The sequence below is a fragment of the Alligator mississippiensis genome, chromosome 4, assembly GCF_030867095.1.
Source record: "Alligator mississippiensis isolate rAllMis1 chromosome 4, rAllMis1, whole genome shotgun sequence".
NCBI lineage: Eukaryota > Metazoa > Chordata > Crocodylia > Alligatoridae > Alligator > Alligator mississippiensis.
The window spans coordinates 235937513-235953417 of record NC_081827.1 but is presented as its reverse complement, the minus strand read 5'-3'; the positions used below and the strand labels follow the sequence as shown (position 1 = coordinate 235953417).

At 40.6% G+C, this 15905-nt stretch overlaps 1 protein-coding gene across 1 annotated transcript in view; it reads left to right on the top strand.

Moving 5' to 3' along the window:
• Nucleotides 1–15905, top strand: part of SPOPL (speckle type BTB/POZ protein like) — a 58642-nt gene that overhangs the window by 28740 nt on the left and 13997 nt on the right. The window contains exon 5 of the mRNA XM_014599582.3: nucleotides 10772–10899. Coding sequence (XP_014455068.1) covers nucleotides 10772–10899 — 128 coding nt within the window. The remainder of the gene's footprint in view (nucleotides 1–10771; nucleotides 10900–15905) is intronic.

Genomic DNA, 15905 nt, shown 5'->3' with positions numbered 1-15905 from the left:
TCCCTGCCCTCCCCCTCCATGCTGATTCGGAAGACAAAAACTCATTTTATATTTGAGTAAATGTGGTACATGGTTTGAGCAAAACTTTCATCCCCATCAGAACTATACCTCCACTTCTAGCTCTAGAAAATAAACGTATGACACCCCAGGAATCTTTCCAAGTGTTTCTTCCATCTTCATAGATTGTTAGGGGCTGGAAGGGACCTCGCAAGATCATCAGGTCCGATCCCCCTGCACCAGGCAGGAAATCACCAAGTCTGGTCCCCTGCCGTGTACAGGAAGTTATTGGGCTCAGATGAGCTCAACAATGTGCTTGTCCAGCCTCATTTTGAACACTTCCAAGGAGGGTGACTGCACCACCTCTGCTGGAAGTGTGTACCAAATTCTGGTGGCCATTACAGAGAAAATGTTTTTTCTTATATCCAACCTGAATTTATCCTCCATTAGTTTATGCACATTGGTCCTCATCCTCCCCTGAGGTGCCCTCTTGAATAGTTGCTCTCCTAGTTTTTGATGCTCCCCCGCGATGTACTTATAGGCAGCTATCAAGTCACCTCTCAGCCTTCTCTTCCTCAAGCTGAACAGACCCAGTTCCTGCAGTCTCTCCTCAGAGGTCCTACCCTCCATGCCCTTAATCAAATGGGTGGCCCTTCTTTGTACCCTCTCAAGCTTATCCACATCTTCCTTAAAGTGTGGTGCCCAGAACTGGGCACAGTACTCCTACTGGGGCCCCACCAACGCCGAATAGAGTGGGAAGTGTACCTCCCTGAATCTGTTGGCCACATATTGGTTGATGCATGCCAGAATTTTGTTTGCCCTTTTGGCAGCCTCATTGTGCTGTTGGCTCATATTCATCTTCCAGTCGATTGTGACCCCTACAAATCTCATTCAGATGCTGTGCCAGCCAGTTGGCCACTGCCCATTGTATATTTGTGGTGGTGGTTCTTCCTACCCAGGTGAAGGACCTTGCACTTCTCCCTGTTAAACCTCATCTGATTTTGTTCAGCTCATAAATTCAGTTTGTCAAGGTCATCCTGGCTCTTTACCCTATCCTGGTATGCCTGCATTTCCCCACAGCTTGGTATCATCCATGAACTTAATCATTGTGCTTTCCACCCCCTATTGAATAGCAGGGGTCTGAGCACCAATCCCTGGGGGAACCAGTGGAGACGGCCCTCTAGTATGAGGCCATCCCATCAGTCATGTCTGTCTGGAAGTGGCCTCTAAGTCAGTTGTCCACCCACCTCACTGTAGACTGGTCCGGCCCAGTAGGAGTACCCTTTGATATGAAACCACAGAAACAGTAGGAAGATACAGCAGAGTTGCATAAAGCTTGCAGAAGTCAAATAATGGTTTATTTTCACTATCTTAATTTGCCAGTGGAGGGTCAAGAATGTAATCCTCGGCAGTTTAAACAGTATGCTCAAACTTTATTTATCCTGTAGCATTCTTGGAAGGACTGGAAAGCAGCTTTGAGTCAGCCTGCTTAAGCAATTAACACTAGATTTTGCTGTCACTTCCTGCCTGGTCCCTCAGGAACTAATTCACCTTCCTAATGTAAACATCGCTTGCAAAATCAAGCTCATGCTGTTGTTAGTCCATTCTTGATTTTGCTCTAGCAGTGTTCATGAGGTCCTTTTGTATTTGCAAGGGTTTCTAAATCTTTGAACAGCACCACTGAGTAGAGGTGACCATGGAGCACCATGGTGTAGACTCCATGCCCCTTAGAGTCCTTTGACTTTCCTTTTCTCTTCATATCTTATTTTTTATACTGTCTCTGAATTTATTTACCTAAGTTTCTCAAGCTTTACTTATTACATTTTTCTCCTCTTCACATCAGTGCATCTATATCAGTCATTTAATAGAGCTTTTAAGAACAGAGCACAAACCTCTAATGCAGCAAAAGTGCCTGGGTGGGGGAAGGGTAATGGTAACACCGGAAAAATTAAGCTAATCAAAGCTGGTTTTCTCTCCTCCCTGCCCACAGGTAATGGTAATTCATTCAGTCCTAAACCAACTCTAGAATTGACATACATACTAGAGAGAGAGAGAGAGAGAAGAACATGTTAAGCAAATTTGAATCATCTTTGAAGACTTTTCTTGTTGGACCAGACATTTTATCTTTCCTCTGTGTCCTTCCAAAAAGTACTGCTTATTCCCATTCTATAGTCTTAATTTTGAGGACAGAGTTAAACTGCCAAATAGTGTGACTGTAATTTGGTCCTTCTGATATGTACATGTTACTGGGTCTGTCAGAGATGATTGAAGAAGGAACAGGGCATGCCTTTGGTTTAATATGGATCTTTTGAAAACTTCACTAAAGATTTCTTATTTATATAGTTCTTTACCTGCAAAGTGTAAAAGCTTCTGTAGGGGAGATAATTATTGAAGTACCTTTCAGAAAATCCTGTGCAATTCAGAGCTGTTTCTTTTCTGTGATAATTATCATATTTTCAGCCCAGGAGAGTTGGCTTACAAGCTGTTCGGCTGAATACTGCTAATATGAAAATAGCTTAGGGTCCATCTCATGACAAAATATGAATTAATTGCAGGTTCTGATTACTTGATATATTAGAATTGCTATATCTCAGTGACATGACCCTCCATGTTTGCAAACAGGCATGACCAGCTGACTTTGATGTCAAACAACCAGTTTCTCCAACAGATAAAATAATACCCACCAACAGATTGGCTTAGTAGGATAGCATTTATGGGGCAAATCTGACTGACTTTTGCCATAGAGGGAATTTGGCAGTGACCTGTAAATTTAGGCTGCCTAGGCTTAATTTCCTTCTTTATAAAAGGTTCTTGTGCATTTTGAGAAAATATACCCCCTGCCCTTCCCCTCCTGAGGAACATATTTAAATTTGGCTAAAGAAAAGCCAAGGATGTGCTTTTTTGCTTGGAAAAATCATGTTCAGTTATAGGGCATTCAAATTCACTACCGTTCATCTCGCTCTTGCTGTTGGTTGTTATACCTTTAGCAGCATGCCAAAATCCTGAAACATTTTGGCTAGAAATAAATCTTGCTGAGTGAAGCAGATCAGCTGTGCCATGAAATACGCATCACCCCTTGTCCCACTCTTGATGGTTCAGGAGACGGGGCAATGTGATCTCCGCACTCAGCCAGAGGGTCTTTTCCCCATTTAGCTAAACCTGTCCCTCAGTCATGGGGGACAGGTCTGGCTGACTGGGGAACCCCTGCTTCCCTGCTTAGAGAGGCATCCTGATATTCCCTAGGGTGCCTCTCTGTAAGTGGGGAAAGCAGGTAGGTGTTCTGGAGTCTTGAGGCTGCCTGAAGCCTCCGGAGCACCTGCCCAGAGTAATTGGCTCTCCTAACACAGAGCTAATAGATGTGTGCCACAATCAAGCAGCAGTCTATTACTGCCATTTGCACCACTATTTTCCTTTCATGTGGCACCACTCATGTCACCATAAAAATTTTAATAGCACACACGAGATGTTGGGAAATGTCTGTTTCCACCCTCTTAAGTCTGGATCCCATCACCACGGGAGTACAACAACAGTTCGCTGAGGAGCAGCCATCATCTGCAGAAGCCATCAGTGGGGCAAGGGTCTAGCCAAACTGGAAGGCCCTGTGTACCCCCATGGTATTCCAGATGTGGCAGTCGGTTCCTCTGCAGGGACATACCATATGAGGCAGAATAATAATCTGTGGAATAGACAGATTAAAAAAATAATAATCTCAGCCAGGATTAAGGAGATCTTTAGTTCTAGATTTACTTTTCTACTGATTGTTGTTCCTAAACAAATCTGCTCTTTAGAATTCATATTATTGAGCAAAATCTCTTCCTCTGAGAGAGTGAAGAAGATTAAAACCCATTTTTTTAATGTGGCAGACTCAAATTCCATCTACACAGCTAGTCTGCCTCTTAGGACTTCCCAAATCTCTCTCCCTGTCTGCATTTTCAAGCCTGTTTGGATGTGTTGTACAGCTTCCCTGTAGAAGCTAGCTCAGATTTTAGTAGTAAACCAGCTGCCAGTTTAAGTTATACTATTTGAGCTATAAGATTGATAATTCTTTGCTGCAATCCTTAAGACTCTAGATCCATACTCTTTTGATGATGACTAGACAGATGTTACATAGAATAGAACTTGAATTTAAAAAAAATAACCCTAAAAAACTATGTGCAAAAAAAAAAAGCAATAATTATTTAGGATGCCAAGGCAAGCACTGAAAAGCTGGCAAATACTAGAATTAAATTTGCATGGACATGAACGTGTGGTTGGGATTCAAGAGCACCTGAGGTCTAATCTGACTGTACTGCTGATTCAGTGTGTGGCCTTGAACAGGTTTTACATTTGTGCCAGGAACCTTTCTCTTGGCACAGAAAGACTGAACAGCTGTTCAAGGGATTTCTTGGAGGAGAACTGGCTCTTCCACAAGAAAGTTAAGAAGATCACCCTCCTCACGATGCAACTTGAATGGCTCTGTGAGCTGCTCTTGGGCATATGCTTATGCATATGTCTTTATGTTCTCCCTCCCTCCAAGGGCAAGGGAGGAAGGGAGAGCACTGGCTTGCTGATAGCCTGCCTAGAGACAAGCTGTTGGTGGGGACTTCCTGCCTTCAAAAATTCCCCCTACCCTCTGTCCCCCACATCGATCAGCTGAAGGGGAGGGGAGTCGATTGGGTGGGAGGGAGCATTATCCTTCAGGGAAGCCTCTCAGATTGGATTCCTGCTGCAGGAAAATGCTCCTGCCTCCACCTGTGCTGTTCCAGGTCAGACCAGAGCAAAGTGGGGCACGTGAGCTGCCACTTGACAGCCAGGCAGGAGAGAGGATAATTAATGGACTTCCCTAGGGGGTGGGGTGACCCAGGAAGCAGCCCTCTCGTGCCCCTGGCTGGAAAGCTAACCTATGTAGCTCTCCAGCCAGGAGGCTGGACCCCATCTACGCTTCTGCTCCCAAGCTATTTTTCTAGCAGTCTGTAGCCTGAGTCTTTTCTCCCCATATCAAAAATGGAAATTCGGAAAAATAATTGGTTTGTATGGTTCAAGGATTCCACGGTGCTATTGTGTGCGAGTTTTGGGGAGTATTGCACTAAATAAATTAAGGAGCATATATATTAAATTAGGAACAACAACAGAAAACTATTTCTGACTCAGTGTGGTCTTGTGTGTGGGGAACAGTGGTCTTGGGTTGAGAGGGAACAGTATGTGAACATAATGATATGAACTGAGGAAAACCAGGGTTCTTTCCAAAGCTTTAATTATGGTATTTCTTTACTTCCAAGTATCTGATTTTTTGCAATGTAAATATTTTTAAATGTAATTTTACTATAAATACCAAATTACCAAAACAAATGGACTATCAGATCTGTGAACAAAACAGTAAATTTGAGTTAAGACCTCTTGGCCATAGTGTTGGCAGGTATATATCGTTATCTTTAGGATGATGTCAGAGATTAAAGTGGGATTTGAGCCTTCTTTTTTGTCTCTGGCTTCAAATTAAATAGTCATTTTGCAAGATAAAAGATGGCTTCTTAACTACCCATTCTACAAATTCCACTTAATTCTAGAGAATCAAGCTAGGTTTGTTCATTCTTGTCATTATACTAACTAAATACCACCACATTGTCTTCACTAGCTCAGGCATGTGCACAGTCTTTGTCTTTGATTCATTGGATAGGTGTAAATGAATGTTTTTAGATCTGTTTTTTCTAGATCTGAATTTAGTAAATGATGGTGGTGATCGGAAGGAAAGAATAGAATCCAGCTCACTATCTCTGTGCTATACGGTCTCTGCTATACTAATGGAACACTCTCCTCTAAATAGACACCCCCCAATTAAGATGGAACTGTAAAAGATATATAGGGGAGCAAAACTAGATAAAGCTTTCCTTGCTATACATCAGCTGTTTGTAATAAAACTGAAGGTAATGACCTTTTATTAAGCCAGAGGATATGGTAAAGCAGATTAATAATCACATTTTCTAATTACAGAATTAGAATCTTGATATATGCAGAGGTTCCCAAACTGTGATATTCAAGCTTGATTATTCTCTCAGTTCATTTCATGAGACTTTAAGACGGTTGTATGCAATCCAATGAAGTTTGGGAGCCTGTGAGCCTAGAAACAGGAATTTATGACACCATATTTAAGATTTAATAAAATTATCATTGAAGCTTTCTGAAATTTCTACTAGAGGTCAGCCTTTGAGCAACAGCTGTTACCTCAAAGATCTATTACACTTTAAAAATAGAATTCATGTTTTTCTTCAAATGGGATGACAGATGACAGGTTTCATCCCAAAAGACTGGAAATGGCCCAATGTGGTCCCTATTTTCAAGAAGAGGAGAAAGGGGAGGACCTGGGTAATTATAGGCCGGTTAGTCGCACCTCTATTCTTGGCGAGACCTTAGAAAAAATCATAAAGGATCGCATTTGTTGGGGGCCAGCAGGCAATATTAAGGGGCAACCAGCATGGATTTATAGCAGACAGATCCTGCCTGACTAACCTGGTGTCTTTATAACCAGGTCACAAAGCGCAGGAAAAGAGGTAGATGTTATTTATTTGGATTTTAAAAAGGCTTTTGACACAGTGTTGCACCCATTTCTTACAAGTAAACTAAGTAGCTGTGACATGAAATTTTTCACGGTCTAGTGGGTGGAAAACTGGCTTATGGGATGCACGCAGAAGAGGGTGGTGGATGGGTCGGTTTCTACTTGGAGAGATGTGGGTAATGGTGTCCCCCAAGTCTCTGTCCTTGGACCAGTACTGTTCAATATCTTCATCAGTGATTTGGATGAGGATGTAGAAAGCACTCTGTCCACATTAGCAGACAACGCCAAACTATGGGGTATCGTAAACACACTAGAGGGTAGAGAGCGAATTCAGGCGAATTTAGATAGACTGGGGAAGTAGGCAGATCAGAATAGGATGCAATTTAATAAAGATAAGTGCAAAGTGCTGCACCTGGGGAGAAAGAATGCTGCTTTCCAGTCTATAGGCATGTTGGTGATTCTAAGTAACACAGCAGTGCAAAGGGATCTCTGAGTCATAGTCGACACAAAAATGAACATGAGTTGCCAATGTGATAAGGTAACAAGGCTAACCACACTCTTTCCTGCATTAGTAGGCACATCTCAGTCAGGTCTAGGGAGGTGATACTTCCCCTCTATGTGGCATGGGTGAGGCCGCAGATGGAGTACTGAGTCCAGTTTTGAGCTCCGCACTTCAAGAGGGATGTGGATAACTTGGAAAGGGTTCAGAGGAGGGCCGCTCATATGGTTGAGGGCCTGCGGGTAAGATCCTATGAAGACAGAGTGAGGGACCTGAATCTCTCCAGCCTCTGCAAGAGAAGGCTGAGAGGTGACCTCGTGGCTGTCTACAAATTCATCAAGGGGAGGGTCAGCAGGGAATAGGGGATACTCTGTTTACCAAGGTACCCCTTGGGGTTACTAGAAACAGTAGTCATAAACAGAAGGAGAGTAGATTTAGATTGGACATCAAGAAGAAATTCTTTACGGTGAGGGTTGCCAAAATATGGAATGGGCTTCCAAGGGCGGTGGTGCTTTCCCCTACCTTGGAGGTGTTCAGAAGGAGATTAGACAGGCACCTGGCTGGGGTTACTGGGCCCCAGCACTCTTTCTTGCCCAGAGCAGGGGGTTGGACTCGGTGATCTAATAGGTCCCTTCTAACCCTAGAAATCTATGAAAAGCTGAAAACCAGAAATTAAGAGGAGAGGAGATTACATCGGAGTGATTGAAAAGTTCTATTTAAATTGCAAACTTTTTTAATGTTTGTTTATTTTATCCCAAAAAAGAATCTCTTTAAGGAATAAAAAAATGTCATTGTCAAATCTCCAAACCTTTTTTTCAAGGAATTTTTGAGGTGAGAAATTCTTAAGATAAAACAGTCCTTTTCATAGAGTCATAGAATTAAGGGCTATCCAGTCCCCATGTTCTGGGCAGGAATACTGCTGAGATCAAATGATCCCAGCAAGGTGTCTGTCCAGTCTTCTCTTGAAGACCTCCAAGGTTAGAGACTGTACCACCTCCTTGGGAAGTCTATTCCAGATTCTGGTCACCCTTACTATAAAGAAGTTTTTCCTTGCATCCAACCTGAAACCATCCTCTAACAGTTTATGGCCATTGCTCCTTGTCCTCCCCTAGGGTGCCCTCGCAAACAGTTTTTCTCCCAGCTCTCAATATTCACCCCTTACATACTTCTAGATCAGGGACGGGCAAAATCTGGCCCACCAGGCTATTCTATGCAGCCCAGGGGGCCCCCCCAAAATTTACTAAATTAACGTGCGTGCGCAGGCTCGGGGGCACTGTTTTTGTGTGTGTGTGTGTGTGTGTGTGTGTGTGTGTTCATAGGGTGAGTCCCACATGCACACCCCACCATACATATGGACCCAGACACCCCCTTGCACTGCCATACACAAACCTCAGCTACCTTCCCCCCACATATAACCTCACACACACCCCATGCCCATCTACATCCTACATATCCACACACACCTCTACATGCACAGTGCATGTGTGTGCGTGCAGGCTTGGGGCCAGATTGTGTGTGCGTGTCTATAGGGTAAGCCCCACACCCCACCATACACATGCATCCACGCCCCCCCCACACTGCTATAAGCCCCCGTCACCCTCCTCCGACACATAGCTCCCCACAGTCCCCATACCCACCCACACCCCCCCACATGCTCCCTCACTCCACATACACACCCACAGCCCCCCACAAACCTATACCCACCCCCCACAATATACAAGAGAAAGACTTCATTTTAAGCTATTGTGCAATCACCCCTATGTACACTACACAAACACATGTAAATCAAGAAAAAAAAAGTCTTTAATTACATTAATATTTTAGATGTTCACTTTTTAGAATATAATTTGATATTTTTCTGGTTCCAAGATGGCAAAACCTCTTGCTGAAAGGAGTACTTTCACGGGCAAGAGGAGGGACTTCTGGTGGCAAAGGTCAGGAGTTTGGGGGCAGGACATCTGGTCACAATATGGCTACCAGGGGCGGGGCACCGGTCAAGGGACGGGGCTACCTGTGTGGCCCTCAGCAGCTTGCCAAAACTCGGTAAGCGGCTCTCTGCCCGAAATAATAGCCCACCCCTGTTAGACAGCCACCAAGTCCCTGCTCAGTCTTTTCTTCCCCAAGCTGAGCAGTCCCAGATCCCTTACTGTCTTCTCATAAGGTTTGTCCTGCAGGCCCTTAATCATTTGTGTGGCCCTTCTCTGGACCCTTCAAGATTCTTCACATCCTTGTTGAAGTGCAGCACCCAGAACTGGACACAGGACTCCAGCTGGGGTCTCACCAGCCAGAGGAACAGACATCACCAGTAAAGAGGAAACATCACTTCGTTAGCCCTCTTTGCGATGCATTGGCAAATGCATCCCAGTATGCTGTTAGCTCTGACTACAGCGTCTCACTGGCAACTCATGTTCATTGTGTGATCAACCATATCCCCAAGGTCCTTTTCATCACGTTGGCCAGGACGTCTCCTCCTAACCTATATTCATGTTGCCAGTTACTTCTCCCCAGATAAAACACTCTGCATTTATCCTTATTGGACTGAATCCGGTTCTGCTTCGCCTACCTTTCCAGCTTGTCCAGTTCTGCTTGGATCTGCATCCTATCCCCTAGCATGACCGCTTTTCCCCATAACTTAGTATCCTCAGCAAGCTTAGCCAGTGTGCTTTTGACATCCTCATCTAAATGGTTGGTTCAGATGTTGAACAGCATGGGGCTGAACCCTGCAGGACACTGCTGGCCACCTCCCGCCAAAATGATACAGACCCATCCACTAACACTCTCTGCATTCCACCCCTTAGCCAGTTCCCAAACCCACCTGACCATGGACTCTGCCAGCCCACAATCCACCAGTTTTTTTTTCCATAAGAGTGTCATGGGAGAACATATTGAAGGCCTTTTTGAAATCCAAGTATATGACATCAACTGCATCTCCCACATCTAAGTGATTCGTTACTTCATTATAGAAGGATATGAGGTTGGTCAGACACGACCTGCCCGCAATGAAACCACATTGTCTATCCTTCAGCATCATGGCTCCTGCTGTGCCTCACACATGGACTTGTTGATAATTTTTTCCAAAATGTTACCCGTATCGAGGTCAAACTGACTGGCCCATAGTTTCCCAGATCTCCCTCCTTCCCTTCTTAAAGATTGGCACCATATTGGCACTTTTCCAGTTATCTGGGACCTCTCCCAAGCACCATGAGTCTTCAGAGACCTTCACCAACGGTCCCACAATGACTCCAGCCAGTTCCTTCAGCACTCTCAGGTGTAGTCCATCTGGTCCTCCCTACTTGACCGGAGCTTTTTCTGAGAGAGCTTTTGGTTTGGCAATTTTAGACAGAGATCTGTTTAATAATTCTCAACCAGTCTTCTAATGTCTAAACCAATTAAGTAGGAGGAGTTCAAGAGAATAAATATACAATCAATAAATGGAACACAATGGAATACAATACAACACAATAGTACAAATAAGATTCTAGAATAATCTTCCATGAAATGACCAGATAATCTTGTAAAGTAAAATATTATTGAAATAAATACAGAATTATGCTCAGTGATGGATTTTCCTGACACATGATAAAATGCATGGTCTAACTATATTAAATTGATTTACAGTTACATTAACACTCAAGCGTTCTCAGTATTGATTTTTCTACCTTGTTTTACCACTCGTTAAAGTCTTTTATTTAAGAAAATATTTTATTTAGATGTAACAATCCTATTTGTCTTCTGTCTTTAACCAGAAAGCCAAAGAGCATATCGATTTGTGCAAGGCAAGGATTGGGGTTTTAAAAAATTTATCCGAAGAGATTTTTTACTTGATGAAGCTAATGGTCTTTTACCAGATGACAAGCTTACATTATTTTGTGAGGTGAGTGTGAGTTTTTTAAGTAAATAAGATTCTAAAGTTTTTAAAATATAATGAATAATCAGAAAATTCAGTGACTTTACAGTTTCCAAAAAAATCTATGAATATGGTAAACTAGAAAGTTTAAAATATGTATGTGTGTATATGATATGGTGCTTCATTCTTTGATATGTAGACACAGACTTAGACTTACTACAGTGAACCTATCAGAATGAGCTCCAGAACCTCTGCACAAAGAAATGGTTGATACATGCCATACACAGAAACACACTTATATTGAGGTTGCCTTTTTCTTTAAAGACATCTGTTCGAAGGCATAAGATTGCTTTTCCATCTTCCTCTAGATTAGGCACACATGTAGAACTTAGCTTTTTCTGTAATGAAAGCTATATCCCAGGGAGGAAACACCACTGCATTAATGATATGTACCTCTTACCCAGTAACCACATTCCTTGACTAAAATGGACATCAATTCTTTGGTGAATACCTGGTGTAATATCTCAGCAGTGATACGATTCTTCCGTGTCTTTCACTTGTGAGGACAGGATTTTAAAATAGACATCTATTGTAGACTTTAGTACACCCTAAGGTGCTTAATGGCAATATGGTATAGCATTTGCCTGGCCCAAGTTTGGGTAAGAGAAGAAGAAACAAAGGAAATGTCAGAGAGAATGTTGGAAATGAGAATTATATTAGGAAGTTCCAGAACAACAGGTTAAAACTAGTAAGCTACAGGTTGTTAGGAGTACATTTAGCAGTCTTATGCCAGTTATACCTTGTCCTAAAACTAGATCTAGCTTAAATTAGAAATATAATAGGTATATGAATATTAATTAAAGTAGTACCTATTAGAATATTATTTTAATTGGCCCTATGTCAGGTTGTTTTAAATCAAAGCAGGCAAGAGTATAAGAATCTAGGTGTATTTCAGAATCTTTGCTCTTCGGCCTTTAACTACGGTTCTTACTCAACAGGCCATCTGCAGGTAAACCAAGATAAAAGTGCTCTTTTAAAACTTAATTTAAAACCTGACAGAAGTTCTTTACCCTAACAGGCTTTTTAAGACTTGAGGACTTACCATTTGAGAGAATTTAAAATTAATTTGTTTAATAGGATTATAATTTCTTTAGATAAACATTTTATAAATTTAGATCATTTGCTTGATATGCTGTTTCATTATTAAATTTACTTTTCAAAATGCTATTAAAAGGCATTTATATATATACATTATGAGTACTTTGCTGGGACTGGCTCTTTAAGCCTTTCTCGGTTCTTAGCATGACACTGAGAATCAGCCCTGTATATTTAGACTTTAAATGCAAATGTCTGTAGTTATACCCTTCTGACATGAGCTTTAAAATGAAATTGCATATAACTGCATAACTTACTACCCTACAGCATTGCTATCTGAACAGATGCAGTGCTGGTTAAATACTCTCATACTTAACTCATGGAGTAAACTTTAGAATTTTGGAGGAATATATGAGGAAATGAAATGTAAATCATAATACATTATTTCAGTAACCTACATTGTCTTACTAAAATCCATGAAGACAGCTTATGACTTTTAAAAAATGAAAACCAGAGAAGGTTGTGATCTAAGTACAGTGTGTGTTTAAATATACATTGGTAGGTTATCACTGCTGCCATGGACTGATTAATGGCTTAGGAGGATGATAGATGCTTTAACTGCTAATAAGTTTGCTTTGATCTGTGTATTTACAGGAAATGTGTAAAATTGTCTTGGCAAGATTACAACTTAATTATATGTCATTATGCTGTGTAGGAAAAATAATTGAAATGTGGCCCTTGAGACTAGATGGTGCAAATATAGTGCATCTTATTTTCACTTAGACAAGTTAAATTAGCTGCATGATGAATTTGTTATGAATACAATTATTTGCCTGATAAAAGCAGATGTAACAAATGTCTAGTGGTTTTGTAAAGATCCCCTTGAAGACTTCTTAAAACTTACAAAGTTTTGAATAGTTGGTACTGTAGATTAAACTAGTTTTGCCAAATAGAATTTGAATATGAAAGTAGGTTGTACTACATAATTTTAAAGATGAAATGTACATAAAATTATAATAGGAGACTAATCTATTCCGAAATATTTGTACTTATGAAATAAATTCTGACATTATTTAATTGTAAAACTTATGCTTGATATAATTGAAGCCATCTGTAAAATTCTTTATTTTTAAAATATAATTGGCTTATATAAGATGCTCTGCCTTTCAATACCAAAGGAATCACATTTACTTGTATTCAAGTAAACTTGTTAGAATTTTTATCATCTTTGATTGGGTCAATCCAGAAGTTAAGACTGAAATCCTAATTAAATTCCTTTTTCTGTTATGCTCTTATAGCTGTTAGGCTGCTTTGTGGGGAAAAAAAAATCTTACTGTTTTGAGGTACTTTGACAGAGAACTATACCAGAAAAAGTACAGTCATTTTCAGCTCTAACTGAATCTTGATTTACAGAATTCAGGGTTTTTTGCATCCTTCTTATAGACATACTTGGAGAGAGATCCTAGCCAAATTCAGGAATTCCTTTTAAATTATGATGGTACAAGTACACCATTTAATAAACCTTAAGAGACACATTAAACAGAGTTTTTTAGAAAGTCGTGCTCAATAAGGATCCTGCTCTCCTCATTGAGGAGAGTCATGCTCTGTTGGTTGGAGAGGGAATTATTCAATCTTTATTTGAAATAATACAAAACAAAATACGCAGCTTCTGATGTAAATATTCTTGTGGTCAGGTCAGGAGGATGTTGTTACAGTTAATGCTTATGGTTTCAGTTAGAAAAGAGACTGGAGGGTTTATTTAATCTTGCCAAATCAACCCACTCCAACAAGAAGTTGGGTGACTAAAAATCAGTGTTTTAATGAACTTTCTATTTAAATGTATTTACTAATTTCAAATTATTTCTGGTTGATACTCTTAAGTGACTAAAGTGGATGTCATGTGTTTGTTTCCTAATTGCTAGTAGAATTTTAAATGATATTTTTCTACTAAAGCTTTACGCTTCTCAGCTAATCTGTGTTGAGGCACAAGTCTAGCATCTCATTAAAATTCTTAGTGTAAGAACACCACAGACTCTTACCCAAGAACCTGATAAAGAGCCCCTGTTATGATTTGCCATTTAATATTTGAACTTGCCAAAGTCAGTTGTACCAGGTCATGTAGCTCCATCAAGATTCACATTTAAAGTCAGTGCTGCCTCTAAGGAATTATCTGCACCGAAGACACTGAAGTTTGATCAAGTATTGGAAACAGTCTAGCTGCAACATCATTTCACATGATTCATTTATTTGCTGAAAACTGAGGCAGGTGGTTACCTGAGTACTTCTTTAAGGTTGCCTCCCACACTTGGTAGTGATGAATCAGTAGTTGGTTATACCCTTAGCAGGTAAATTAGCCCACACAGCACTCTGACTGCTGGACTACTTTCAGTATCTGAACTAGCCTATATTGGCTTTCTCTGCAATATACTATGATTTGCAGTGTAAGCATACCCCAAGACTTCGGAGAAATCCCACCCTGTGGTCCCGAAGTATCTCCCACAATAGAGGTTTGGCTCCAAAATATATTTTAAAATCTGGACCTTAAAGTCAAACTGGAAGTTCCTGCTTTTTTTTTTAATCATAACTTATTTTATAAAAAGGTTGTATTTTTAAAAAATGGCTCATGTTGAAAACCTAAATACCTTTTCATTGTTAACAGTGAACCAATTTTATTTTCAAGTGCCAAAGTTTATGCCATTAAGAAGTGTTTTTTAATAAAAATAGAATTTTAACCCTTCAGGCTAAAAACATTTTATGCATATGTCTAATTTTAAATAAGAATATAGCCCATTGACTTCTGCTGGATTATTCCTGAGAGTCATTTTATATACCTGCTGAAGTGTTTAAACTAAAGAATTAGGGCCTCACTTCCTTCAGTATTTTGAAACCCTAATAGCAGCTGCAGTTAAACACCATTTATAATTTAGTTCACTATAAGGTCTAAATTTGCAATAGCATCTAAATTATTTTGATCACATTTTTTTACAGGTTCTACACTTCCATTTTGCTGTTAGAAGTTTTTGTATTTAGGAGTGTTATGGGTACTTGGCACCCAATCAACTCTAATTGTTGGGGTAGAATACATAGTAGCCATTCAGTTTTTGGAGACTTGAACTGAAGTTGCCCTGATTGTGCTCAGGTTAAAAGGAGAGGGATTTTGTGCTTATGAATACACCTAGGAAAGTGGGCAAAAGTCCTTTGCCACAAAGCAAGTGGCTTTCTAGACCTCTGGCTTGCAGCTGTTGCCAATGCTCCTCCTCCATCTGCTGCTAGTACCTGGGAAGCAGATCCCCTGTTTCCCGCAATGCTTTTGAGGTGACAAGCAACAGAGCCTGACTGATCTATTGTAAGTACTTGTAAGGCTCTTATTCCTTTAAGTTGATACTGCTCAAATATTAAAAATAGTTATCCTCAAAACTTCCTCCATGAGTCAGAAGGATACTTTTATCTCTTTTTTACAGGGGGGAGCTAAGACAAAGAAAGATAGTGATTTGCCCCAGATTCACACAGGAAGTCTGAAATAGAATAGGGAGTGAAAACTGAATCTTTTGACTTCCATTTTAGTACCCCACCGCTTGTCCTAAATCCAAGTTCATCTTCTGATATGAAGTTTGTACTGCACAGCTCAGACTTACTCATGGAGCACGAGCTCACTCTTCTGCCTTTGTTCTCAATTCTGTGCCTCTGGACATCAACCAGACTACTGGGTTTGTTAATCTTCCCTTATTTGTTATACTCCTACCTTTTTGTAACCTAGGAAGAGGAAACCTTGATCAAAATCCTTCTAGGAATGCCTGCTTTGCTTCAGGGAGCTTTAATTTCCAGGGTTCTCTTCCAAAGCAGGAACACCTTTCTGAACTGCTGTTTAAATATCATGCAAAGTACCTTTTTTGCAACTTTTGGTCGTTAAGTAAAAACATTTAAAATCCTAGTATCTA